Source organism: Chlorocebus sabaeus, chromosome 6 (assembly GCF_047675955.1).
Source record: "Chlorocebus sabaeus isolate Y175 chromosome 6, mChlSab1.0.hap1, whole genome shotgun sequence".
NCBI classification, from domain to species: Eukaryota; Metazoa; Chordata; class Mammalia; order Primates; family Cercopithecidae; genus Chlorocebus; species Chlorocebus sabaeus.
Genome location: NC_132909.1, coordinates 20,094,219 through 20,122,006, shown reverse-complemented (window position 1 = coordinate 20,122,006; position 27,788 = coordinate 20,094,219). Strand labels below are relative to the sequence as shown.

Sequence of the window (27,788 nt, the reverse complement as noted above, 5' to 3'; positions counted from 1 at the left end):
GAGGTTGCCGTGAGCCAAGATCAAGCAGAGATTGCACCACTGCACTCCAGCCTGGGTGACAGTGAGACTCCATCTCAAAAAAAAAAAAAAAAAAAATGTGTGTGTGTATATATATACATATATATTTTTTAAATAAATAAAAATTATAAAACAAATCAGAGGCCAGGAATGGTGGCTCAACCCTGTAATCCCAGCACTTTGAGAGGCCAAGGCAGGAGGAGCACTTGAGCCCAGCAGTTTGAGACCAGCCTGGGCAACATAGTAAGACCCCATCTCTACAACAACAGCAAAAACAACAAAAATTAGCCAGGTATTCTGGCTCACACTTGTAGTCCCGGCTACTTGCGAGGCTGAGGTGGGAGGATCCCTTGAGCCCAGGAGACAGACGCTGCAGTGAGCTGAGATCACACCACTGCACTCCAGCCTGGGTGACAGAGCAAGACCCTGTCTGAAAAAAAAAAAAAAAAAAAAATCAGATTATTGATGATCTCTGAATACAATGGAAGGGAAAGGAAAGCAGGCTCCTAAAGCACTGGTAATATTCCATTTCAGAACTTAGTTGGTAGACAGATAAGTATTTTATTATCGTTTAAAAATAAATATACAAGCACACATACTTTTTTACTTATGTGGGGTTTCCTGGGAAACAGACTATGAGGTGGAGATTTGCAGGCAGATGGTTTTGGGGGAGTGCTCTGTGGGGGGAAACATCTAAGGAAGAGAGGAGGGCAAGGTGGGCAGAGGGACACATGGAAGCGTGATGTGCTTGCCACTAGAGCCTCAGCCAGGACAGCAGAGAATGCAGAGCTGGGGTGGCCTGTCCGAGGGATCCCTGGCTGAGGCATGGGGCCAGGCCTTTGTACTTCCTTATGAACCAGATGTAGAATGTGGGCTGCCCCTGGGGATTGGGGATAACCTTGAGCCAGATGGCTTTCTTCAGTTGAAGTCCCCAAGACAGGTGCAGCTGTAAGCCATCAGCTACCAACACCCCAGGCAGCTGGCAGAAAGAATCCCTCAGTCCTGAAGAGGCGGATGTGGGTGGCATATTACAGCATCCAGCACGCCTTTGTACCTACGATGTATTTGACAACAAAAATTTAGAAAGAGGCCAGGCGCAGTGGCTCACGTCTATAATCCCAGCACTTTGGGAGGCTGCGGTGGGCAGATCACTTGAGGTCAGGAGTTCAAAACCAGCCTGGCCAACACAGTGAAACCCTGTCTCTACTAAAAATACAAAAATTAGCCGGATGTGGTGGCGGGGGCCTGCAGTCCCAGCTACTTGGGAGGCTGATACAGGAGTATCACTTGAACCCGGGAGGCAGAGGTTGCAACGAGCTGAGATCTTGCTACTGTGCTCCAGCCTGGGTGGCAGAGAGAGACTCTATCTCAAAAAAAAAAAAAAAAAAAAAAAAAAAAAAATTTAGAAAGAAAATATATTCATGTAATACATCATATTAACAGATGAAAGGATAAAAATCATTTGATAAAATTTGACACTCTAGGCTGTGTACAGTGGCTTACACCTCTAATCCCAGCCCTTTTCGAGGCCAAGGTGGGAGGATCACTTGAAACCAGGAGTTTGAAACCAGCCTGGGCAACAAAGCAAGACCCTGTTGCTACAAAAATTAAAAAATTAGCCAGGTGTGGAGGCACACTCCTGTAGTCCCAGTTAATCAGGAGGCTGAGGCAGGAGGATTGCTTGAGTCCAGGAGTTTGCGGCTACAATAAGCCATGATAATAGTCTTCAATCTGATAAAAGGAACCTACCAAAGTCCTGTAACAGGTATCCAACTTAATTAGAAAAATTACCTTTAGGCCGGGCGCGGTGGCTCACGCCTGGAATGCTAGCACTTTGGGAGGCCGAGGTGGGCGAATCACGAGGTCAGGAGATCGAGACCATCCTGGTTAACACAGTGAAACCCCGTCTGTACTAAAAATACAAAAAATTAGCTGGGGTGGTGGCGGGCGCCTGTAGTCCCAGCTACTTGGGAGGCTGAGGCAGGAGAATGGCGTGAATCCAGGAGGCAGAGCTTGCAGTGAGCCGAGATCACGCTACTGCACTCCAGCCTGGGTGAAGGTGCAAGACTCTGTCTCAAAAAAAAAAAAAAAAAAAAAAACCCAGAAAAAAGAAAAATTACCTTTAAAGAACTGTCTTAGTCCATTTTATGTTGCTGTGACTGAATACCTGAGACTGGGCAATTTATAAAGAAAAGAGGTTTATTTCTTACACTTCTGGAGGCTGGGGAGTCCAAGGCTGAGGGTTTTCTTCTGGTCAGCCTCTGGTGAGGGTCTTGTACTGCGTCATAATATGGCAAAAGGCATCACGGCCAAGAGTGGTGCACTGAGAGCCAAACTGGCTTTTTATGCCAAACCCACTGTAGTGATAACGCATCCACTTCCGTGATAACTCATTTAATCATTAATTAATTTTTTTTTTTTTTGAGATGGAATCTTGCTCTGTCACCCAGGCTGGAGTGCAGTGGTGCAATCTCAGCTCACTACAACCTCCACCTCCCGGGTTCAAGCGGTTCTCTTGTATCAGCCTCCTGAGTAGCTGGGATTACAGGTGCGTGCCACCACACCTGGCTAATTTTTGTATATTTAGTAGAGATGGGGTTTCTCCATGTTGGCCAGGTTGGTCTTGAACTCCTGACCTCAGGTGATCCCCCTGCCTCAGCCTCCCAAAGTACTGGGATTACAGGCGTGAGCCACCGTGCCTGGCCAATTTTCGTATTTTTAGTAGAGATGGGGTTTTGCCATGTTGGCCAGGCTGGTCTTGAACTCCTGACCTCAAGTGATCCACCCGCCTCAGCCTCCCAAAGTGTTGGGATTATAGGCGTGAGCCACTGTGCTCAGCCTCACCCCCGAGTCTTTCATTTGATGCCTGACAATGTCAGGCAATGTGGTAATAATCATCCAGTTCCGTTTTCCTTGTATTTAGTTTTCCTGTCGTATATCTCAAAAGGCTGAATCAACTCATTTGCCCATGCATCTCCTCAACCAGCACATTCTCCTAAACCTCCACTGGTGACAGTTTCAACAACTGGACTGTCGCCTGTGCCAGGGACCGTGCTTCCCCTAGCCCCTGGGATGGTGTTCTCATTGTCAGCCAGGCGCCGAGAGATTTGGTTCCCAAGCCTCATGTTACCATCTGCCTTCTCAGACCACTCCTGGTAGAAAGGCCTTAAGAGAAACCAAGCCTGCCAGGCTGGGCACCGTGGCTCATGGCTAAGGTAGCAGGATTACTTGAGCCCAGGAATTCTAGACCAGCCTGGGCAACAAAGGGAGATCCCATCTCTACAAAAAAATTTTAAAAATTAGCCAGGCATGGTGGTGTATGCCCTGAAGTCCCAGCTACTCTGGGAGGCTGAGGCAGGAGGATAGCTTGAGCCCAGGGAGCCCGGAAGGTTGAGGCTGCAGTGACCCATTGTCGCACCAGTGCACTTCAGCATGGGTAACAGAGCATGACACTCAAAAGAAACAAAAGACATCAACCTGCCAACACCTTTCTTTTTTTTTTGAGACAGAGTCTCCTGTCCTCCAGGCTGAGGCTGGAATACAGTGATATGATCTTGGCTCACTGCAACTTCTGCCTCCCAGGTTCAAGTGATTCTTGTGCCTCAGCCTCCCAAGTGGCTGGGATTACAGGCATGAGCCACCATGCCCAGCTAATTTTTTGTATTTTTAGTAGAGTCGGGGCTTCACCATGTTGGCCAGGCTAGTCTCAAACTCCTGACTTCAAGTGATCGCCCGCCTTGACCTCCCAAAGTGCTGGGATTACAGGCATAAGCCACTGCGCCTGGCCATGCCAACACCCGATCTTGGACTTCCAGCTTCTGGAATTGTGAGAAGTAAATTTCTGTTGTTGAAGTCCCCAAGTCTGTGAATTTTGTTCCGGAAGCCCCGGCCAATGGATACAGAGAATAACATTTTAACCCACTGAATAAAATAGGAAACCACAAGTCAATACTGATATACATAGATAAATGAATGAATGGAAAGGTTGATGAAGAATGGGATATTTACACTGTTTTAAAGAACTTACGAAACACTAATTACAAACAGGAAAGTAGCTTGACAGTGATGGTTAGCAGACACCACTTTAAATCAAGTGATCAAGGTGAAATGTCATCAATACTGGGACAAACTGAAACTGTGCAGCACATGAAAAATGCAGTGGGGACACACAAAAAAGTCTCTTCTGTGATATTCTTGCCAAAGAGGTATAATCTGAATCTAATTACAAAGAAACATCAGACAAAAGCAAAAGGAGAGACATTGTACAAAGAAAAACTGGCCTGGCCAGGCATGTGGCTCATGCCTGTAATCCTAGTACTTTGGGAGGCCGAGGTGGGCAGATCACCTGAGGTTGGGAGTTTGAGACCAGCTGGACCAACATGGAGAAACCTTGTGTCTACTAAAAATACAAAAAATTAGCCGGGTATGGGGGTGCATGCCTGTAATCCCAGCTACTCGGGAGGTTAAGGTAGGAGAATTGCTTGAACCTGGGAAGCAGAGGTTGCGGTGAGCCAAGTTTGTGCCAGTGCACTCTAGTCTGGGCAACAGAGCAAGACTCTGTCTCAAAAAAAAAAAAAAAAAAAAAAAGCACATCCCAGTAACCATAGAGATCTGTCTTCGAAAGCCAAGTGGCTTCCTGTTTCTGTATGAATTATATGGTTCAAGACATTGACTCAGGCACAGCAGATACAGCTGTCCACTAAGTTGAAGCTGATCTGAATGTGTTCAGGGCCGAGACAGTGTCCTAATAATCAGGGGACAAGAAGTGCAATCCCAGGCCAGGCGTGGTGGCTCATTCCTATGTCTTTAGGAGGGTAAGGTGGGAAGATCACTTGAGCCCAGGAGTTCAAGACCAGCCTGGGCAACATAGAGAAATTCCATCTCTACAAAAAATGCAAAAATTAGCCAGGCATGGTGGTGCGTACCTATAGTCCCAGCTCCTTGGGAGGCTGAGGCAGGAGGATCACTGGAGGCCAGGAATTTGAAGCTGCAGTGAGCTGAAATCGTACCATTGCACTGTAGCCTGGGTGACAGAGTGAGACCTCATCTCAAAAAAAAAAAAAGGTGAGAGAAAAGTACAATCCCAGAGGGTACACGTGGTGCCCCCGGAGACGGAGAGTTGACGGTTTTTAGGGAACTCCAGGCCAGAGGTGCATTCATTAGAGGCTCAGGGGCCCCAGTGTGGTCTTGCAGCCTGGGTCCTTCAGCTCTAAAGTTGCCAGACTAGTCCAAACAGTTCTGCTCAGTCCTTGCTGTCAGAGGGAATGCCCAAGGCAGTCAGTTCCAGACGGGTTTTGCATGTCCACCACAACAGTGTCTCTGCCTGAGGGGTGTGCACAGCAACCCCAGGTGGGCGTTCTGGTGGAATACCCAGGAGCTGGGCCGCCCCAGGCAGCAGGTGAGCAGGTGGAAGGATAGGGGTCAAGCGGAGGGTCGCAGTCCATTTGAATTCAAAGCGGTCCAGCCACTTGGAAAGGCAAGACCGGATGCTTCTTCTTATTTTTCTTTGGGAGGAGGGGAAAGCTTCCAGGAGTAGTTCTGAAAGACAAAAGTCACTACTGCCCACCCCTAACTGCACCTCCTCAGATGCCAAGTTTGTGTTTGAGCTATTTTTCTTTTTCTTTCTTTTTTTTTTTTGTGAGATGGAGTCTCGCTCTGTCACCCAGGCCAGAGTGCAGTGGTGCAATCTGTGAGATGGAGTCTCGCTCTGTCACCCAGGCCGGAGTGCAGTGGTGCAATCTCAGCTCACTGCAACCTCTGCCTCCCAGGTTCAAGCGATCCTCCCACCTCAGCCTCCCAAGTAGCTGGGACTACAGGCACGCACCACCACGCCTGGCTAATTCTTGCATTTTTTGTAGAGATGAGGTTTCCCTGTGTTGCCTAGGCTGGGCTCGAACTCCTGGGCTCAAGAAATCTGCCTGCCTCGGCCTCCCAAAGTGCTGGTATTACAGGTGTGAGCCACCGCACCCTGCCTGTGTTTTGGCCTATTGCTTTTATGATGGAATAATTTCCCATTGTATGGATGGAGCACTTTTGGTTTATCCATTCATCAGTTGAAGGACATTTGGCTGTTTCCACTCGTTGTCTCTTATGAATAATGCAGTTACGAACATTCGTGTACAAGATTTTATTTGAACACCTGTTTTAAATCCTCTTGGGTATATATGTAGGAGTGGAATTGCTGTGTCATACAGTAGAATTCTATGTTTAGCTTTTTGAAGAACTGACAAACAGCTTTCTAAAGCAGCTGCGCCATTTTACATTCCCATCAGCACTGTGTGAGGATTACGATTTCTCCATATCATCACCAACACTTGTTTTCTTTTTTTTTTTTTCTTTTTACTCACATTCATCCTAGTGGGTAGGAAGCGGTATTTCACTGTGGCTTTGATCTGCATTTCCCTAAGGATTAATGCTGTGGAACATCTGTTCATGTACTTATTGAACATTGGTATATCTTCTTTGGAAAAATACCTATTCAAGTCCTTTGCCCGTTTGGTACATTCACAATGTTTACAACCATCACCACCATCGAGTTGCTTGTCTGTTGTTTTGAGTTGTAAGAGTTCTTTATATATTTTGGATACTAGACCCTTATCAGATACATAACTTGCAAAACATTCTTTCCTAGTCTGTGGGTTGTCTTTTCATTATTTTGTTGCATCATTTGATACACAAAAGTTGTGGTTTTGTTTGTTTGTGTGTTTGTTTGTTTTTGAGACCCAGTCTCACCCTGTTGCCCAGGCTGGAGTGCAGTGGCGTGATCTCAGCTCACTGCAACCTCTGCCCTCCGGGTTCAAGTGATTCTCAGGCCTCAGTCTCCTGAGTAGCTGTGACTACAGGTGGCCGCCACCACGCCTGGCTAATTTTTATATTTTTAGTAGAGGCAGGGTTTCACCATATTGGCCAGGTTAGTCTCAAACTCCTGGGCTCAAGTGATCCTCCTGCCTCAGCCTCCCAAAATGCTGGGATTACAGGTGTGAGCCATTGCACCCAGCCTAAAAGTTTAAAATGTTGATGAGGTCAAATTTACTTTTTTTTTTTTTTTTCTATTGTTGCTTGTGCTTTTAGTATTATCTAAGAATCAATCACCAAATCAAGGTCATAAAGATGTATCCCTGTATTCTTCTATGAATGTTATAGTTTTAGCTCTTACATTTAGGTGTTTGAGGCACTTTGAGTTAATTGCTGTATATGGTGTGAGATAGGGACCCAGTTGCACTCCTTTGATGTGATTGTCCAGCACCATTTGTTGAAGATACGATTCTTTCCCCCACTGAACGGTCTTGGCACCGTTGTTGAAAATCAATTGATCATCAGTGTATGAGTTTATTTCTGGACTCTAGATTCTATTCCATTGATTTACGTCTCTCCCTATGAGGTAGGAGGTGGGACTTGACTCCAGAGGCAGGGCTCGGACACTGGACCAAATTGAGGACTAGCTGAAACAGGGCTGGGGTGGAAGGAGCTTTCCATAAGGCACGCCCATCAGTGCGCCATGTCAGTTTACCGTTGCCGTCACACCACCAGGGAGTTATCCCCTGCTCTTCCACGGCAATGACTCAATGACCCAAAAGTTATTATCCATTCCCTAGAAATTGCTGCATAAATCGCCCCTTAATTTGCATGTGTAATCCCAGCTACTCGGGAGGCTGAGGCAGGAGAATGGCGTGAACCCAGGAGGCAGAGCTTGCAGTGAGCCGAGATCACGCCACAGCACTCCAGCCTAGGTGACAGAGCGAGGCTCAAAAAAAAAAAAAAAATATATATATATATATATATGTATATGTATATATATATAAAGTCTTCCAGTTGATAAACATGGGGTATCTATTTATTTAGCTTTTATTGAATTTCTTTCAGCAATGTTGTAGTTTTCAGTGTACAGGTGGAATTGTTTTCTTAATTTCATTTTCAGATTGGCATTGCTAGTGTATAGAAATACAACTAATTTCTTTTCTTATTTTTTGCAGAGATGGGGGGGGTCTCCCTTTGTTGCCCTGGCTGGTCTTGAACTCTTGGCCTCAAGCAATCCTCCCACCTCGCCTCCCAAAATATTGAGAATTATAGGCATAAGTCACTGTGCTGAGCCCTGATTTTCAATATTGATTTGTATCCCAAAACTTTCCTGAATTTATTAACTCTTTGTTTTTTTTTTCTCTTGAGACAGAGTTTTGCTCTTGTTGCCCAGGCTGGAGTGCAATGGCACGATCTTTGCTCATTGCAACCTCCGCCTCCCGGGTTCAAGCAATTCTCCTGCCTCAGCCTCCTGAGTAGCTGGGATTACAGGCATCTGCCACCACACCCTACTAATTTTGTATTTTTAATAGAGACAGGGTTTCTCTGTGTTAGCCAGGCTGGTCTCAAACTCCCAACCTCAGGAGATCCACCCACCTCAGCCTCCCAAAGTGTTGGGATTACAGGCGTGAGCTACCGCGCCAAGCCTCATTTTTAAATTCTCATCTAAATGTTTCATCCAGAAGGGTTGGGTACAAAAGGGATGGAAGCATTTCACAGAAAAAACATTTTTATATAGGTTGACTAGAAAGACACATCATGTCCAGGAATTGGTCAGGCTAAAATTCTAAATTTTCTTCTCCTTTTTTTTTTTCGTTACCAGCTTATATATCAAGAACAGAGGCTGGGTACGATGGCTCATGCCTGTAATCCCAGCACTTTGGGAGGCCAAGGAGGCTGGATCACCTGAGGTCAGGAGTTTGAGACCAGCCTGGCCAACATGGTGAAAACCCGATTCTACAAAAAAAAAAAAATACAAAAATTAGCCAGATGTGGAGGCGCGGGCCTGTAGTCCTAGGTACTTGGGAGGCTAAGGCAGGACAACTGCTTGAACCTGGGAGGCGGAGGTTGCAATGAGTCAAGATGGCGCTACTGCACTCCAGCCTGGGCAACAGAGTGAGACCCTGTCTCAAAAAACAAAAAAACAAAAAACAAAAAACCACAGAAATCCTAAATTTTCAAAATGGTTTTCTACAACCTCTTAACCGATCATCATCCAAGGAGCTTCCTGCAAAAGCTCAGTCCCTTTCTGGGGACAGCTGCATTCAGTAATCAAACTGCCCTCCTAAGGTGTGTGTAGCAGGAGAGAAGTGGGGAAGTAGAGTCAGGCTACAGGCCACGGTTGCAAACTGCAACCAATCCAGAAAGTTGAGCACAAGGCAACAGAAATGAGGCATCTCCCAAGTGTCCAACCTGTCAGAAGCAGCCAGAGAGGTCATAGTCCCTAAGAGGTGCCCTCCTTGAACTTACAGCTTTTGGCAGGAATCACAGGTTAGAAATGCATTCAATGGCTGGGCGTGGTGGCTCGCGCCTGTAATCCCAGCACTTTGGGAGGCCGAGGTGGGAGGATCACCTGACGTCAGGAAATCGAGACCATCCTGGCTAACACCGTGAAACCCCATTTCTACTAAAAATACAAAAAATTAGCTGGGTGTGGTGGCAGGTGCCTGTAGTCCCAGTTACTCGGGAGGCTGAGGGAGGAGAATGGCGTGAACCCGGGAGGCGGAGCTTGCAGTGAGCTGAGATCCGGCCACTGCACCGCAGCCTGGGTGAGAGAGTGAGACTCCGTCTAGGGAAAAAAAAAAAAAAAAAAAAAAGAAGAAGAAGAAGAAGAAGAAGAAGCCCTTTCCTGTGGGCATTTGTATGTGATCCAGATGGTCCAGCCAGCATCCATGATGTTTTCAGTTTAGGTCCCACGGAGGGTGCCCTAAGTCTGCAATGGTCTCACAGTCAAAGTCCTGTTCCTGGAGTGTGTGCCTGTTTTCAATTTAGCACAGCACATGCTGAGACTGAAACAGCACAGAACAGACAGCAGTATCAGGTTTTGGCTTACAGTCAGGTCCAGGCCATTAGGATCTGTGCATTCAAGAAGCCACAAATCAGTGGCTGTTCTTTGGCTGCAGCAAAGCCAAGACGCTGCAGGCTATAAGGTTCTGTTTCAAGTGCAAGTGACAGACAAGGCTTTCCTAAGCCCTTTTCCCTTGTCAGTCTTAGAGCTGGAAATGATGCACTCAAAGGCATGCACGGGCTGGACGCAGTGGCTCGTGCCTGTAATCCTATGGGATTGCACTATGGGAGGATGAGCGGGGAGGATTGCTTGAGCACAGGAGTTCAAGACTAGCCCGGGCAACATAGTGAAACTGTGTCTCTACCAAAAAAAAAAAAAAAAAAAAGAACAATTAAAAATTAACTGGGCATGGAGGTGGGCACCTGCAGTCCCAGTTACTTAGGAGGCTGAGATGGGAGGATTGCTTGAGCCCGGGAGGTCGACGCTGCAGTGAGCCGTGGCTGCATCATTGTACTCTAGCTTGGGCAACAGAGTGAGACCCTGTCTCAAAAACAAAAAAACCAAACAAAAATGCATACCTTCAAGAAAAAGAGAAGACAACCACAGACTCGGAGAAGGTATTTGCAGAAGACATATCTGATAAAGGACTATTATTCAAAATGTACAAAGAACTCTTAAAACTCAACAGGAGTGGCACACACCTGTAATCCCAGCTACTTAGGAGGCTGAGGCAGGAGAATCCCTTGAACCTGGAAGACGGAGTTTGCAGTGAGCTGAGATCGCACCATTGCATTCCAGCTTGGGCAACAGAACAAGACTCTGTCTTAAAAAAAAGAAAAAAAAAAGAAAAAAAAAAAAAGAGATTAGGGGCAGTGGCTCACACCTGTAATCCCAGCACATTGGGAGGCCAAAGTGGGTGGATTGCCCGAATCCCAGAGTTTGAGACCAGCCTGGGCAACGTGGCAAAACCCCATCTCTACAAAAAATAGAAAACAGTTGAATGTGGTGGTGTGCCCTTGTGGTCTCAGCTGCTCGGGAAGCTGAGGCAGAAGGATCGCTTGAGCCTGGGAGGCACTGGTTGTAGTAAGCCATGATCACACCACTACACTCCAGCCTGGGTGACAGAGCAAGACTCTGTCTCGAAAAAAAGGCTGAGTCTGTGGACTCATGCCTGTAATCCCAGCACTTTGGGAGGCCAAGGTGGGCAGATCACTTGAGCCCAGGAGTTTCAGACCAGCCTGGGTAACAATGCAAGACTTCATCTTAAAAAAAAGAGGCAGGTGTGGTGGCACACGCCTGTAGTCCCAGTTACTTGGGAGGTGAGGCAGGGGGTTCACTTGAGCCCACGAGTTTTAGGCTGCAGTGAGCCATGGTCTAATCATGCTACTGCACTTCAGCCTGGGCAACAGAGTGAGACCCTGTCTCTAAAAGTGATCTTTCAAGCCATGAAAAGATCTGGAGGAATCTTAACTGCATATCAAGAAGTAAGAGACCAATCTGATAAGGATACATACTGTATGATTCCAACAATATGACCTTCTGGAAAAGGCAAAACTATGGAGTCAATATAAAAATCAGTGGTTTTTATATTGGTTGGTGTCAAGGCAAATATATTGGTTGGTGTCAAGGAAAAGGCAAAACTATGGAGTCAATATAAAAATCAGTGGTTTTTATAGTGGTTGGCCAGGCAGGGTGGCTGGCTCATGCCTATAATCCCAGCACTTTGGGAGGCTGAAGCTGATGGATCGTTTGAAGTCAGAAGTTCGAGACCAGCCTGGCCAAATGGTAAAACCCATCTCTACTAAAAATACAAAAAAATTAGCCAGACGTGGTAGTGGGCACCTGTAATCTCAGCTACTCAGGAGGCTGAGGTGGGAGCATCTCTTGAACCCGGGAGGCAGAGGATGCAGTGAGCCAAGATCGTGCCACTGCACTCCAGCCTGGGTGACAGAGCAAGACTCCATCTCAAAACAAAAACAAAGCAAAACGAACAAAAGACCAGTGATCATCTGGTGTTGAGGGCGGGAGGAGTGAATTGGTAGAGCACGGAGGACTTTTAGGGCAGTGAAACTAGTCTGTGTGATACCACAGTGGTAGACACCTGTCATTACACATTTATCCAAACCCAGAGAATGTACAACACCAAGTTTGACCCTAATGCAAACGATGGACTTTGGGTGATAAGGATGTGTCAACACAGGTTCATGGATTATAACATGTACCACGCTGGTGGGGGATGTTGATAGGGGACGGGAGTGTGTGTGTGTGTGTGTGAGGGGCTGGGGGTAACAGGGGATATAGGATAATTATGTACTTTCTGCTCAGTTTTGCTGTGAACCTAAAACTGCTCTAAAAATAAAGTCTAGGCTGGGTGCGGTGGCTCACGCCTGTAATCCTAGCACTTTGGGAGGCTGAGGTGGGAAGATCACTTGAACTCAGGAGTTCGAGACTAGCCTGGGCAACATAGTGAGACCTTGTCTCTAATTTGTCAAAACAAACAAACAAGCAAACAAAAAATTAGCTGGGTGTGGTGGCACACACACCTCCAACTACTCAAGAGGCTGAGGTGGGAGGATTGCTTGAGTCTAGGAGGTCAAGGATGCAGTGAGACGAGATCGCACTGTTATACTCCAGCCTGGGCAACAAAGTGAGACCGTCTCAAAAAAAAAGCACAAAAAGTATATTAAAGAAACAAAACTTTTTCAGACATACAAAAAAATATGCACACCAGGCTGCCCCATCAGCTGCCTTTAAGGGTTCAGCATTTGATTTTAACAAAGGCTTATTAGCAGACTAAAAAGTGTTTTTTAAAACTCTAAAAGTAGCTGGGTGTGGTGGCACGTGCCTGTAGTCCTAGCTACTCAGGAGGCTGAAGCAGGAGGATCACTTGAGCCCAGGAGGTCGAGGCTGCAGTGAGCCATGATCGTGCCACTGTACTCCAGCTTGGGTGAGAGTGTGAGATCCTGTCTCAAAAAATAAATTTTTGTTTTAAAGTGAAACTCCAAAAGTTTATTTCCATCCAGAGACTGCGTCGCTCTTTTTACTGCTTCTTACTTTCTCCAAAGGCTTCAGTAAGCCAAAATCATGGCAAAAATCATCATTTACAGAGACTGTACTTGTTCTGTTTCCAATACTCAGAATTAAAATTCCAATCCTCCCATTGTTGGCAAAAAGCAAGGGAGTTGTTTTATATACACACAACGACTTTTGCAGCTTTCTCTAATTCAGATGATCTCCATAGTGTATATTGCAAGCATAAACATTTTACATTGATTTTTTAAAAAAATCATACATTTAGTCCAGGTGTGGTAGCTCACGCCTGTAATCCCATCACTTTGGGAGGCCAAGACGGGTGGATCACCTGAGGTCAGGAGTTTGAGACCAGCCCAGCCAATATAGTGAAACCCTGTCTCAACTAAAAATACAAAAACATGAGCCAGCCATGGTGGCACATGCCTGTAATCCCACCTACTCGAGAGTCTGAGAATCACTTCAACCTGGGAGGTGGAGGTTGCAGTGACCTGAAATTGAGCCACCAAACTCCAGTCTGGGTGACAGCAACACTGTCTCAAAAATAAATAAAATAAAATCATACATCCAGATGAAACAGTCACAAAATACAAAGGAGCTTTTCAAATTTCTTCATTTTTTTTCTCATTGCAAATCTACTCAAATGTCTATCAATAAATTAAACACTTAATAGTTGGAATAGAAGGCAGGGTTGCTGCAACCTGTAGGCTGAAGATATGGATAGAAACTACAGGCTGCCTTTGGTATCCATGGGATTGGTTCCAGAAACCCCTACAGATCCCAAAATCCACAGATACTCAAGTCCTTATATAAAATGCAGTGATATTTGCATATAACCTCCACACATCCTCCCATATACTTTATTTATTAATTATTATTTTTTGATGGAGTTTCACTCTTGATACCCAGGCTGGAGCGCAATGGCATGATCTCGCTCACTGCAACCTCAGCCTCCCAGGTTCAAGCAATCCACCTGCCTCAGCCTCCCAAGTAGCTGGGCTTACAGGCGCCCACCACCACGCCCAGCTAATTTTTTGCATTTTTAGTAGAGATGGGGTTTCACCGTGTTGGCCAAAACTTACACACATAAACACAGACTTTGCGTGGTACCATTTGCAGTTGAGAGAAATGTAAACCAATGCAAAGATGCAGTGTGAAATCATAATTGAACGAAATTAACTGAAGTAATGCTACTGTAATAATTTCATAACCACCTCCTGTTGTTATTGCAGTGAGCTGAAGTGTTGTAAGTATCAGCTTAAACACCATGTGATGCTAATCATCTCCAAGGAGTCCGTTTCTCCAGCAAATTGCATAGTGCAGTATACAGCGATCTCTTCCGGTTCTCGTTCATTTTTCATCTTGTTGAGTGCAATATCGTAAACCCTGAATGACACCACGGGACCCATACAGAGTGCCACTGGTGAAACTGAAAGTGCTCCCAAGAAATAGACAAGTCATGACATTACAAGAAAGAGTTGATTTGCTTGATATGTATCATAGATTGAGGTCTGCAGCTGCAGTTGCCTGACATTTCAGGATGAATTCAGCATTGAGGAGCATTGTAAAAAAAAGAGACATTCCCGAAGTGGTCGCAGTTATGATGGCAGGCAGGAAATCCTTGCACTTTTTGTGAAATATCTTTTTATCTCATACGGAAAATGCAAGGCCAGGTGTGATGGCTCAGGCCTGGAATCCCAGCACTTTGGGAGGCTGAGGTGGGCAGATCACTTGAAGCCAGGAGTTCGAGACCAGCCTGGCCAACATGGCGAAACCCTGTCTCTGCCAAAAATACATAAATTAACTGGGCATGGTGTCAGGTGCCTGTAATCCCAGCTACTTGGGAGGCTGAGACACAAAAATCGCTTGAACCTGGGAGGCAGAGGTTGCAGTGTGCCCAGAGCCCAGATCACACCACTGCACTCCAGCTGGGGCAACAGAGCAAGACTCCATCCAAAAAAAAAAAAAAGAACAAACGAAAGAAAGAAAGAAAATGTAGTTTTTCTGTGGGTGCAGAATTGCTGTAAAAAAGGCATACCTATAGATTCTAATATAATTCTAGGAAAAGTGCAGTCATTATATGACAACTTAAAGCAAAAGGACGGTGAAGGATATAAAGCTGGAGAATTTAATACCAGCAAAGGATGGTTTGATAATTTTAAAGAGTTTGGCTAAAAAAATATCAAGGTAACAGGAGAGGCAGCTTCTGCCAATCAAAAGGCAGCAGATGAGTTCCCAGGTGCTAGTGAGGAAATCATTGAGGAGGAAAGATACTTGCTTAAAGAGAGGTTTTTGTTTTGTTTTGTTTTTGAGACAGAGTCTCACTCTGTTGCCCAGGCTGAAGTGCAGTGGGGCAATCTCAGCTCACTGCAACCTCCGCCTCCTGAGTTCAAGCGATTCTACTGCCTCAGCCTTCTGAGTAGCTGGGATTACAGGTACCCGCCACCATTCCCAGCTAATTTTTATATTTTTAGTAGAGATAGGATTTCACCATCTTGGCCAGGCTGATCTCAAACTCCTGACCTCAAGTGATATGCCCGCCTTGGCCTCCCAAAGTGCTGGGATTACAGGCATGAGCCATACCTTGCTCCGTCATGAAGAGGTTTGTAATGCAGACTAAAGTGCCCTATTCTGGAAAAAAAATGCCTCAAAGGACATTTATTAGTAAGGAAGAGAAGCGAGCACTTAAGGCAGGTAGGAATAGGCTGACCCTACTGTTGTGTGCAAATGCTGTCAGATTTATGATCAGGCTGCCCTTACATAGAAAACTGCTAACCTCCAAGCCTTCAAAGATAAAGCTGCCAGTCTTTCGGTTGTACAACAAGAAGGCCTGAACAACGAGAACCCTTCTTCTGGATTGGTTCCACTGACGCTTTGTCCTTGAAGTTAGGAAGTACCTTGCCAGTAAGTTACTTTGATACTAGACAATGTCCCTGGCCACCAAGAACCTCATGAATTCAACACTAACTGTGTCAAAGTGATCTCATGGCCCCCAAACACAATGCCTCTACTTCAGCCTCTAGATCAGGGGGTGATAAGGAGCTTTAAGGCTCATTACACACTGTGGAAAGGACTGTCAACACCATGGAAGAGAAGACTGATAGAGAGAACATTAGGAAAGTCTGGAAGGATGACACCACTGAAGATGCTGTCCTTGTTAGAGAAAAGCTACGAATGCCATTAAGTGAAAATAATAAATTCCTGCAGGAGAAAACTGTGTCTATGACCTCACCGGATTTACAACAGAGCCAATCAAGGAAATCATTAAAGAGATTGTGGATATGGCAAAAAAAAAGTAAGGGGTGAAGGGTTTCAAGCTATGAATCTTGGGGAAATTCAAGAGCTAATAGATTCTACACTAGAGGAATTAACAGAAGATTTTTTTTTCTTTTTTTTCTGAGATGGAGTCTCACTCTGTCACCTAGGCTGGAGTGCAGTGGTGTAATCTCGGCTCATTGCAATCTCCACCTCCCAGGTTCAAGCGATTCTCCTGCCTCAGCCTCGAGTAGTTGGGATTACAGGCGCCTGCCACCATGCCCGGCTAATTTTTGTGTTTTTAGTAGAGACAGTGTTTTGCCATGTTGGCCACGCTGATCTCGAACTCCTGACCTCGGGTGATCCACCCACCTCCCAAAGTGCTGGGATTACAGACGTGAGCCACTGTGCCCGGCCAGAAGATGTTAATTGAAGATGTTTTTGACTTCTTTCATGACATGGACCCTTCTATGATACAGGAACTGACACTAAAGCAAACCGTGGAAGAAGGTTTGGTGCCATATAGAAACATTTTTAGAGAAATGAAAAAGCAAAAAAGTCAGACAGAAACTATGATATGTTTCTGTAAAGTACCTGCCTCTCCTGCCTCCCCCTCTACCTCCATCACCTCATCCACTTTTGCCACCTCTGAGACAGCAAGACCAGCCCTCCTCTTCCTCCTCCTCTTCAGCCTACTCATTGTGAAGATGACGAGGATGAAGACTTTTATGATGACCACCTCCACTTACTGAATAGTAAATGTACTTTCTCTTCCTTACAATTTGCTCAACATTTTCTTTTCTTTAGTTTATTGTAAGAATACAGTATATAATATAACAACATATGAAGTATGTGTTAATTGACCATTTATGCCATCAGTGAGGCTTCTGGTCAACAGTAGGTTATTAGTAGTTAAGTTTTGGGGGAATCAAAATTTATACTCAAAAAATTTTTTTTTAGATGGAGTCTTGCTGTGTTGCCCAGGCTGGAGTGCAATGGCGTGATCTTGGCTCACTGCAACCTCTGCCTCCCAGGTTCAAGAGATTCTTCTGCCTCAGCCTCCCGAGTAGCTGGGATTACAGGCGTGCGCCACCACACCCAGCTAATTTTTGTATTTTTAGTAGAGACGGGGTTTCGCCATGTTGACCAGGCTGGTCTTGAACTCCTGACCTTGTGATCCACCCACCTCGGCCTCCCAAAGTGCTGGGATTACAGGTGTGGGCCACTACACCTGGCTATCCTCAGATTTGTAACAGCAAGGAGGGTCGGCACCCCAACCGTCACGTTGTTCATGGGTTAACTGTATAATGTGTGGATCAACCGTGTGATGTTCGCACATCACTTCATTCTCATGGATTCAACATGGTACTTGGCATGGGGCAAATTCAAGTTTTTACTTTTTGGAACTTTGTGGAAGTTTTTTTCCCCAAGTATTTTCTATTTTTATTTATTTATTTATTTATTTTCTGAGACAGGGTCTCACTCCATTTCCTAGGCTGGAGTGCTGTGGTCTCAATATCCAGGGCTCCAGTGATCCTCCTACCTCAGCCTCTCAAGTAGCTGAGACTACAGGCACACGCCCCTCACCACGCCCAGCTAATTAAAAAAATTTTTTGTTGCAATGGGTCTCACTATGTTGTCTAGGCTGGTCTTGAACTCCTGGGCTCAAGCGGTTCTCCTGCCTAGGCTTCCTACAGTGTTGGGATTATAGGTGTGAGCCACCATATCCAGTCTTTCCCGAATATCGTCTTTTGTTTGAGACAGAGTTTTGCTCTGTCACCCAGGCTGAAGTGCAATGGTGTGATCTTGGCTCATTGCAACCTCCGCCTCCCAGGTTCAAGTGATCCTCCCACCTCAAGTAGCTGGGACTACAGATGTGTGCTGCCACGACTGGCTAATTTTTTTGTTTGTCTGTTTTTGAGACAAAGTCTCTGTCACCCAGGCTGGAGTGCTGTGGCGCAGTCTTGGATCACCGCAACCTCTGCCTCCCGGGTTCAAGCGATTCTCCTGCCTCAGACTCCCAGATAGCTGGGATTACAGGCACCCGCTGCCACGCTTGGTTAATTTTCGCATTTTTACTTATTTTTTGAGACAGAGTTTTGCTCTTGTTGCCCTGGCTGGATACCAATGGCATGATCTTGGCTTAAGGCAACCTCCGCCTCCCAGGTCCAAGCAATTCTCCTGCCTCAGCCTCCCAAGTAGCTGGGATTACAGGTGCCCACCACCATGCCTGGCTAATTTTTTTTGTATTTTTGGTAGAGATGGGGTTTTGCCATATTGGCCAGGCTGGTCTCGAACTCATGACCTCAGGTGATCCGCTCGCCTCAGCCTCCCAAAGTGCTGAGATTACAGGCATGAGCCACCACACCCAGCAATTTTTGTATTTTTAGTAGAGACGGGGTTTCACCATGTTGGCCAGCCTGCTCTCGAAGTGACCTCAGGTGATCCACCTGCCTCGGTCCCCCAGAGTGCTGGGATTACAGGCATAAGGCACCGCGCCCAGCCTCCCGAATATTTCCAATCTACAGTTGGTTGAATCCACAGATGCAGAAGTCACCCACACAGACGGCCAACTGTGTATGTTTTTCTTATTCTTTTTTTTTTCCATCTGGCTTATCCAAAGCTTTGAGCTGGCCGGCAATGGATTTAATCTATTTTATTCCCACTTGGAGGAGACAGTACCTATAAACTGTTAACTGTATTTGACCGACCAAAAACTCATTTTGGGAAAGTCTTGGCCCTTTCTCTTGCAGCCCACAGAAGAGAGGGAAAAAAGCCAAAGGTGTCACTTGGGCCATGCTTTTTTTTTTCCTTATTGTAGCCAGCACTCACCAAAATCAGCCAGGGGATCCAGGGAGTCAGCTCTCCAGAGGCTGGACCTATTGTCTTTTTTTTGAGACAGAGTCTCGCTCTTTCACTCAGGCTGGAGTGTAGTGATGCGATCCTGGCTCACTGCAACCTCCACCTCCAGGATTCAAATGATTCTCCTGCTTCAGCCTCCCGAGTAACTGGGATTATAGGCACCCGCCACCACGCCCAGCTAATTTTTTGTATTTTTAGTAGACATGGGGGTTTCACCATGTTGGCCAGACTGGTCTTGAACTCCTGACCTCAAGTGATCCACCCACCTCGGCCTCCCAAAGTGCTGGGATTACAGGCGTGAGCCACCGCGCCCGGCCTCAGCTGGTGTTTTCTTTTGTACAGTTTCCCTCCTCAACTGGACTACTTACGATTCTCAACCAAGGCAGTAACACTGTATTTCCACTAAAAAGATCTGAAGCAGTTTTGGCAAAATAAGAAATTTATTACATATGATTGGCAGATACATGCTGCTGATATATTATTCTTACTGTTTGACAAAAAAGTCAAAATGAAAAATAATGTTATTTTAATTTTAAATACCACACAATTACAGGTCCTTGAGGATCAGGGTTGGGCTCAGGGAATTACCTCGTTTTTCAAAGAAATCAGAGCGGGCAGATCCACCTCCAAATTCTTTTTTATTTTTTATTTTTATTTTTATTTTTTGAGACAGTGTCTCGCTCTGTCACCCAGGCTGGAGTGCAGTGGTATGATCATGACTCACTATAGCTTCAACCTGGGCACAGATGATCCTCCCACCTCAGCCTCCCAAGTAGCTTGGACTATAGGTGTGTACTACTGCACCTGGCTAACTTTTGTATTTTTTGTAGAGATGGGGGTCTTACTACATTGCCCAGGCTGGGCTTGAACTCTGGGGCTCAAGGGATCCTCCCACCTTGGCCTCCCAAAGCATGGGGATTACAGGTGTGAGCCACTACACCCGGCCCAATTTTTTTTTTTTTTGAGACGGAATCTCTCTCTGTTGCCCAGGCTGGAGTACAGTGGTGCGATCTCGGCTCACTGCAGCCTCCGCCTCCCAGGCTCAAGTGATTCTCCTGCATCAACCTCTTGAGTAGCTGGAATTACAGGTGCGCACCATCACACCCGGCTAATTTTTTGGATTTTTAGTAGAGACGGCATTTCACCATGTTGGCCAGGCTGGTCTTGAACTCCTGACCTCAGGTGATCCGCCTGCCTTGGCCTCCCAAAATGCTGGGATTACAGGCATGAGGCACTGTGCCCGACCCAGACTTTTTTTTTTAATGTGGATTTTCAGTTGCATGACCTGGTCCCAGCCCTGTAGCTCGGAAGCCCCAGGAGGTGAGGTTCGCACCCTTGGGGCTAGGACTTTCTGAGCCCTAAGGATGAGGCTCTAAGTTCAGAGATGAGTAGAGGGCTTCTCTGAAGGGACCAAAGAAGTCCCTATGGCAGAAACAATAGGAGACAAGAGGTCAATGGCGGGGAGGGGAGGGGATGGGACAGAGGGGCCTGGGGCTGGATCGGAGGGTTTTGGGTGGGAAGAGAAGAGAGGGGAGGGCGAGAATTCTTCTCCAAGATGGGCGTTCCCCCAGGCTCACCTGTGGGTTCCCCTCAGTAGAGTAGGTCCCCCCAAAGCAGCAGCTACAGTAGGTAGATAAGATGGAAGAAGCTTCTTCTGGTAGTTTCTAGAACCTGAAGATGGGACCCATCAGGGCCTTTGATTGGACCCAGGAATTCTCAGTATGCCAGGGAGGTACAAGTGGTCAGTTGGTTAATGGCGAGTTCCAGCCAATGGTCCCGGGCCCTGGAAGGCACAGTCAGGCTGTCTTGCAAGAAGGATAGTCCTGGACTAGGACAGACGGACTCGCACGATCACACTGGAGTTGGTCACACGGGCTCCATAGTGGCCAGCCCAGAACTGTGTGTCCTGGCCCCAGTGTTCGAAAGACACAAAGCGGACGCCCATCTTGATGTTGGAGAACACGTGGGTGACCTGTAGGCAGAGGAGGGGCTCAGCCCCGTTGTGCCACAGCCTCCCCGCTAAAGCTGAGGTTGGGGCCTTCTGGCAGATGGTTACTTTCCAAGGATGGCCATAAAATCTCCCATTGGGCCACATGTTCTTCTAGAATCTTATAGAATCTTCCACTCCCTCATCAAAAAGTGGAATCTGGCTGGGTGCGGTGTGGTTCCCGCCTGTAATCCCAGCACTTTGGGAGGCCGAGGCAGGTGGATCGCTCGAGGCCAGAAGTTCCAGACCAGTCTGGCCAACATGGCGAAACCATGTCTCTACCAAAAATACAAAAAAAAGAAAATTAGCCAGGCTTGGTGGCATGTGCCTGTAGTCCCAGCTACTCGGGAGGCTGAGGCAGGAGAATCACTTGAACCTGGCAGGCGGAGGTTGCAGTAAGCCGAGATCACGCCACTACACTCCAGCCTGGATGACAGAGTGAGACTCTGCCTCAAAAAAAAGTAGAATCTAATTCCCTTCCCCACAAATCTAGGTGGCTTTGCTTGTCACCAAGAATGTGGTGAAAATTATGCTCAGTGACTTTGGCCAAGTGACTTTTAAGGCTAGGTCAGAAAAAGCAAGGCAGCTTCTATTGTTTCTCTAGAACCCTCTTCCCTGAGCAACCACATAAGCATTCTGACTGCCTAGAAGCCGCCATGCTGTGAGGAAGCCCAAAGGAGCCCAAGCAGAGAGATCCCATGGAGAAGCTCTGAGACGAAATGAAGAAAGAGATGTTTGGCCAGCCACCAACTGCTACACACATACCACCCACTGCCCTGGCCTGCAGCTCCAGACATCGTCAGAATGTCACTGTCTGAACTTTGAAAGGCAGGAGCCAGAACTGCCCAGGTGAGCCCTCCTGAAATTACTAACTCATAGAAATCACGAGAAGTAGTCAAATGACTATCATTAATTTTTGTTTTTTTGAGACAGAGTCTCACCCTGTCACCCAGGCTGGAGTGCAGTGGCGTGATCTCGGCTCACTGCAACCTCTGCCTCCCAGGTTCAAACGATTCTCCTGCCTCTGCTTCCCGAGTAGCTGGGACTACAGGCGCCCACCGCTATGCTCAGCTAATTTTTATATTTTTAGTAGAGATGGGGTTTCACCACGTTGGCCAGGCTGGTCTTGAACTCCTGACCTCGTGATCTGCCCGCCTTGGCCTCCTAAAGTGCTGGGATTACAAGTGTGAGCCACTGCACCCAGCCAGACTGTCATTGATTTTAAGCCACTAAGTTTTGGGGTGATTTATTTCACAGCAATAGGCCCCCAACATCCTTTCCCCAAACCCCCATAGGAGACTCACGTGAAGGCAGGCATTGTTGTTCCACTGCGGGATGGGATCAGGCACAGCAGAGAATTTATCTAGAACAGTCTGGTTGGCGTCTAGAAGTTGGACAAGGAGTCTATACATACAGCCACTGTCGTGTCGGGCTCCCCACCTGTGGGAGGAGAGAGGCCATGAAGGCTGGACCTGCCACCCCATCTCTTTGGGTGTCTGCCTACCTTGTCCTGCCTTGTCCGAATGCCCTTCCCATGTATGCAAATCCAGTTCCTCTAAAGTGACTCCTGGGAGGTGATCTCTGGACCCTTGGAATGTTGTGTCAGACAGGAGTGTCTTTAATGGTGACCCAGGTGGTACTGGATAGTCTACCAATGTGATTTAGGGCAGGGGCCAGTCACACTCATAGAAATAGTCTCAGTGGGGAGTCTCCAGAAAGACCCACCATGTGACTTTCTGTGGGGGCTGGGAGGCAGGGAACATCAGCTGACCTGGAGGCTGAGATTAACCACGTGGGCAATTGATCAATCCATCACGCCTATGTAATGAACCCAAGAAATACTCTGGACACCGAGGCTCAAGTAAACTCCCTTGGTCAACATAATTCCATGCATCTTGTCACACATCACTGCCAGCATGGTAACATGTCCTGACACCATGGGAGAAGGACAACAGAAGCTCTGTGTTTGATCTTTTTCCTCAATGCTGCTCTATGCCCTCCTTTTCTTGGCTGACTTTAATCTGTATCTTTTCCCTGTAATAAACCAGAAGCGTGTAGTAGCTTTTTGTGAGTTCTTCCAATGAATTATTGAATTGTGAAGGTGGTTTGGAAGTCCTCCAAACTTGCAATTGGTAGAGTTGTAGAGATGGGGTTTTGCCACGTCACCTAGTCTGGTCTTGAACTCCTAGACTCAGGCGATCCTCCTGCCTCTGCCTCCCCAAGTGCTGGGATTACAGGCATAAACCACCATGCCCAATCAGATTTTGTTTTTAATTATTACTCATCAAACTACATATTTGTATTGTTGTGACATATTGTGTCAGAAGTGAGCATGGTCTTAGGGATTCCATCCCCGAACTTTGTAGCGAGCTCTAAACTTCTCACAAATATTGATGCCTGTCTGGGAATGGTGGCTCATGCCTGTAATCCCAGCACTTTGGGAGGCCAATGCGGGTGGATCACTTGAGGTCAGGAGTTCGAGACCAGCCTGGTCAACGTGGTCAAAATACAAAATTTACTAAATATTCTACTAAAATACAAAATACAAAAATTACTAAAAATTCTACTAAAAATACAAAAATTAGCCAGGCATGGTGGCTGCCTGTAATCCCAGCTACTTGGGAGGCTGAGGCAGGAGAATCGCTTGAACCCAGGAGGCAGAGGTTGCAGTGAGCTGAGATCGTGCCATTGCACTCCAGCCTGGGTGACAGAGGGAGAACCTGTCTCAAAACTAAAAACAAAAAACAAAACAAAACAAAAACCAAAAAAATATTGGTGCCTGGCTCTCACCCTCAGACACTCAGATTTAATTGGTATGACTGGTGCCTGGGCATTGTATGTTTTAAAAGTTACCTTTATGATGTGCAGCAAACTTTGGGAGCCACTGATTATCACAATCAAATAGTACCCCACTGATCAAAACAACACAAATACGTTACATAGTTTGATGAATAGTAATAAAAAATAAAATCTGGCCAGGTGTAGTGGCTCACACCTGTAATCCCAGCACTTTGGGAGGCAGAGGTGGGAGGATTGCTTGAATCCAGGAATTCAAGGCCAGCCTGGGTGACATGGCAAAACCCTGTCTCTACAAAAAATATGGCTAGGCGCGGTGGCTCACGCCTGTAATCCCAGGACTTTGGAAGGCAGAATCGGGCAGATCACCTGAGGTCAGGAGTTTGAGGCCAGCCTCGCCAACATGGTGAAACCCCGTCTCTACTAAAAATACAAACATTAGCTAGGTGTGGTGGTGCATCCCTGTAATCCCAGCTACTTTGGAGGCTGAGGCAGGAGAATCACTTGAACCCAGAAGGTGGAGGTTGCAGTGAGCTGAGATTGTGCCATTGCATTCCAGCGTGGGCGACCAGCGAAATTTTGTCTCAAAAAAACAAAAAATTCAAAAATTAGCCAGGCATGTAAAATTAGCCAGTGTGCACCTGTAGTCCCAGTTACTCAGGAGGCTGAGGTGGGAGGATTGCTTGAGGTCGGGTGGTGAAGATTGCAGTGAGCTGAGATCATGCCACTGCACTCCAGCCTGGGTGAAAGAGCAAGACTCTCTCTCCAAAAAAAATACAAAATAAAAATAAAAATCTTATTGGAGATGTATCTCTTAATGAGATGGAGTTGGGGAGTAGGGTTATGGTGCCTTGACTGAGAGTGAATTTGCTGGCTAGACAAGGTGGCTCAGGCCTGTGATCCTGGCACTTTAAGAGGCTGAGGCGGGCAGATCACCTGACTGAGGTCAGCAGTTTGAGACCAGCCTGGACAACATGGTGAAACCCTATCTCTACCAAAAATACAAAAATTAGCCAGGTGTGATGGTGCACACCTGTAATCCCAGCTACTTGGGAGGCTGAGGCAGGAGAATCACTTGAACCTGGCAGGTGGAGGTTGCAGTGAGCCAAACCTCTCCCCTTTCTCAACCTCTCAGTTTCCTGTGAAGCTCTGAATGATCTGAGGGCTTGAAATACACCTTCCCACAGGATCAAGGTTCAAAAAAGGTGCTCATATAAAGTACTTGCTATGTGCTTGCCATGTAATAATTGTCACTGCAAAAGCCCTATCTTGTAAACAGGGAAAACAGGCATGTTGTGACTTGCCCAAGGCTACAAAGCCGCAGGCTAGGGTTTGAATCTGGGAGGTCTGGCTCCAGAACCTAAGCTCTTGGCCAACTATGCTATGTTTTCTCCTAAGGCAAGGAGCATCTCATTCATTTACCACAAGACTGAGCTGGGCCCAAGGCCTCTCATCTTCTGTTTTCCAATCCACATCCCTTTGGGCATGAGCAGAGAGGCTCAGGGCGTGTACTCTGCTAATCACTAGAACTGTGAGTATGTTTGTCACTTCACCTCCCTGAACTTCAGTTTCTTTACTTTTTATTATTTTTTTCCAGGACTGAGTCTCACTCTGTTGTCCAACCTGGAGGGCAATGGTACAACCTCCACCTCCTGGGTTCAAGCGATTCTCCTCCCTCAGCCTCCCAAGTATGTGGGACTACAGGTGCATACTACCAGGTCTGGTTAATTTTTTTGTATTTTTAGTAGAGAGGAGGTTTTGCCATGCTGGGTGGGCTGGTCTCAAACTCCTGACCTCAAGTGATCTGCCTGCCTCGACCCCACAAAGTGCTGGGATTATAGGTGTGAGCTACCATGGCCGGCCGGAGCTTCAGATTTTTTATCTGTAAGGAGGGGTTAGGAGGCCTAAATTAAGTCACCCATAAAAAGGTCATGTCACATGTGGTCAGTGCTTAGCAAGGGGCTATTTTAATCGTCACACTCACCAGTCAGAGACACAAATCTCAATCCTGCCACTATCCAGCAGTTCTGGCCACAGACCCTCCTCCTCTAGGTCCAAGACCTGCTTCTTGCGACACCAGCTGGGAAATGCAGGAGACAGGGTAATGAGAACAGGCAGGCCTTTCTCAACAAGGCGCCGGACCTTAGGATAGCAGGGGCATTCACCTGAATGAAGTCACGAAGCACGTCTGAGAAGGGGCCCCGGGCACAGTCGTCCTGTTTTCCTCCACTACCCAGCCGTCCCCACCGTGCTGCACCATCCACTTTCGGAGGCCTTCTGTGAAATAAAAAAGGCTTGTGCCCAAGTTCCAGTCGCCCGCCTGTTGGTTCCTAGTGAGACTCCTGGCCCTTCCCACCGAGGCCCCGCCCCTTGCCCCTCCCACCAGTTCACCCAAAGCCCCGCTCCTCTGACCCTTCTCACCGATTTGCAGCAAAGCCCTGCCCCTCCAGCCCCTCTCTCTGGCTCCCAGAACTGCTCCATTCCTACCCCTCCCACAGGCAACCAGTGAAGCCCTGCCCAGCCAGCCCCGCACCCTGCGTGCCGATGCTGCCTCGCCCCTCCGACACCTCCCACCGGATCCCAAAGCTGCCCCGCCCCTCCACCTCCTCCCACCGGTCCTGCTGCGGCCCTGCCCTTCCGGCCCTTCCCACCGGTTCCACTGCGGCCCCGCCCCTCCGGCCCCTCCGCCGCTCCCACCGTGGCCCAGCATCCTGGACTTCCTCTTTCGAGATCCCACCTTGGCCGCAGGGGTTGCGAATAAGGTTGCGTCCTATGGGTCTGCGCGCGCAGAAGCGGCCAAGGGGGCAAGGCCTGGCGTTACGGGCGGGAGACTGGCAGCTGCGGGCGAGGTGCATTAGCGCGCGGCCGGTGGCGCTGTGATCGCGGGTCAGGATCAGCAGCCACAGGGCCTGGCCGTCCACCAGGGCTCGCCAGCCCCGGCACACTTGGCGGCAGCGCCCGAGAAGCGTGCGCGGGGGGACGTGGCTCAGCACCACCAGAAGCAGCTCCGGGGGCAGTTGGCTCAGGTCCAGCGCCTCTTCGGGTTCCGGCTCCGGCTCCGGCGCGGGGACCCGGGCGGCCCGGCCCCTGGAGGCCCAGGCGCCCATGGTCCCCCCGCCAGGCCCGGCTGTGGCTGCGGGAGAGGAAGGGTCAAGGCGTCAGGGACCAGCAGCCTCCGCGGCGCGCAGCCTCTGCCTGCCCTGACTCTGCCAGCCGCACCCCTACCTTCACCATCCCAGAGCCCCGTCCCCAAGTCCCCATCCCCCAGCCCGTCCTTGATAGCCCCGATATCTCGGAGACCCCGCGGTCTGTGTGTATGCCCCGAATTGCGTGCAATCAGCCCCCCTCGGCGGCCCCACCGACACCCCGCCCCAAATCCTACCCCGGGGCCTGGCGGCGCTCCTACCCGGGATACCCTAGCTGTGTTGCAAGCTCCCCACGCCCCTCTGTGTCCTTTTAACTCGCCGGCCCCTCCCCTCTTACTAGCCAGCGTCACCCACCCCTGCATCCTCTTTCTTACTCCCCAGTCCCTCCCACCTACTCCCTTCCCCTCTCCAGACCCAACCTGCTTCCTGCGAGGGGGCCAGGTGGGGATCTAGGGTCTGCCGCTCACTGCCGTCCCCTCCAGCCGGCCCCTTGAAATGTCCCTAATTCGTTAGTGGCAATGAGACGTCTGGCTCCGAGCAACCGTTGTTATTTTGGTCAGGCTTCTGAGTGGGAGGCCTCATATCCGTTAACGTGTTAAAAAATTTCCATCACCTTTAAGGTCGGGCATGGTTATCTTCACTTCACAGGAGAAAACAGGTTCCAGCTGCTAAAAATGAATGCTGCAACCAGTAGTAACACCAGCCAACTTTTATGGGCGGTTTTGCTGACAGCCAAGGTGGCAACCCCATGAAGTAGGTGCTGTTACGCCCTTTACTTCACAGGTGAAAAAACTGAGACCAGCAGAGGCCAGGTGACTTGCCTACGATCACCAGCTAGTACGGACTTGAATCCAGCCAGCTTAGCTCCGGAACACCTCATTTTAACCTC

The 27,788-nt window shown here is 47.8% G+C and overlaps 1 protein-coding gene across 11 annotated transcripts; it reads right to left on the bottom strand.

Moving 5' to 3' along the window:
• Positions 1 to 573: 573 nt before the first annotated feature.
• On the bottom strand, positions 574 to 27,788 carry FBXO27 (F-box protein 27). 11 transcript variants are annotated; one of them, XR_012093173.1, is made up of 7 exons: positions 27,513 to 27,784; positions 26,491 to 26,886; positions 25,919 to 26,030; positions 25,738 to 25,833; positions 22,262 to 22,397; positions 1,810 to 1,930; positions 967 to 1,072 (listed from the first exon to the last, which is right to left on the bottom strand). XR_012093173.1 is itself a non-coding variant. In XM_073016514.1 (7 exons), exons 1-6 carry the CDS (start codon positions 27,526 to 27,528, stop codon positions 10,541 to 10,543), a joined length of 858 nt encoding a protein of 285 aa, XP_072872615.1. In that variant the 5' UTR covers positions 27,529 to 27,785; the 3' UTR covers positions 7,848 to 9,824; positions 10,525 to 10,540. The 11 variants fall into 11 exon arrangements, 7 of the variants coding, with proteins under 7 accessions (XP_037847572.2, XP_072872615.1, XP_007994933.3 ...); XR_012093171.1 differs by having other exon boundaries at positions 1,810 to 1,925; XR_012093174.1 differs by lacking the exon at positions 967 to 1,072 and adding an exon at positions 1,301 to 1,385.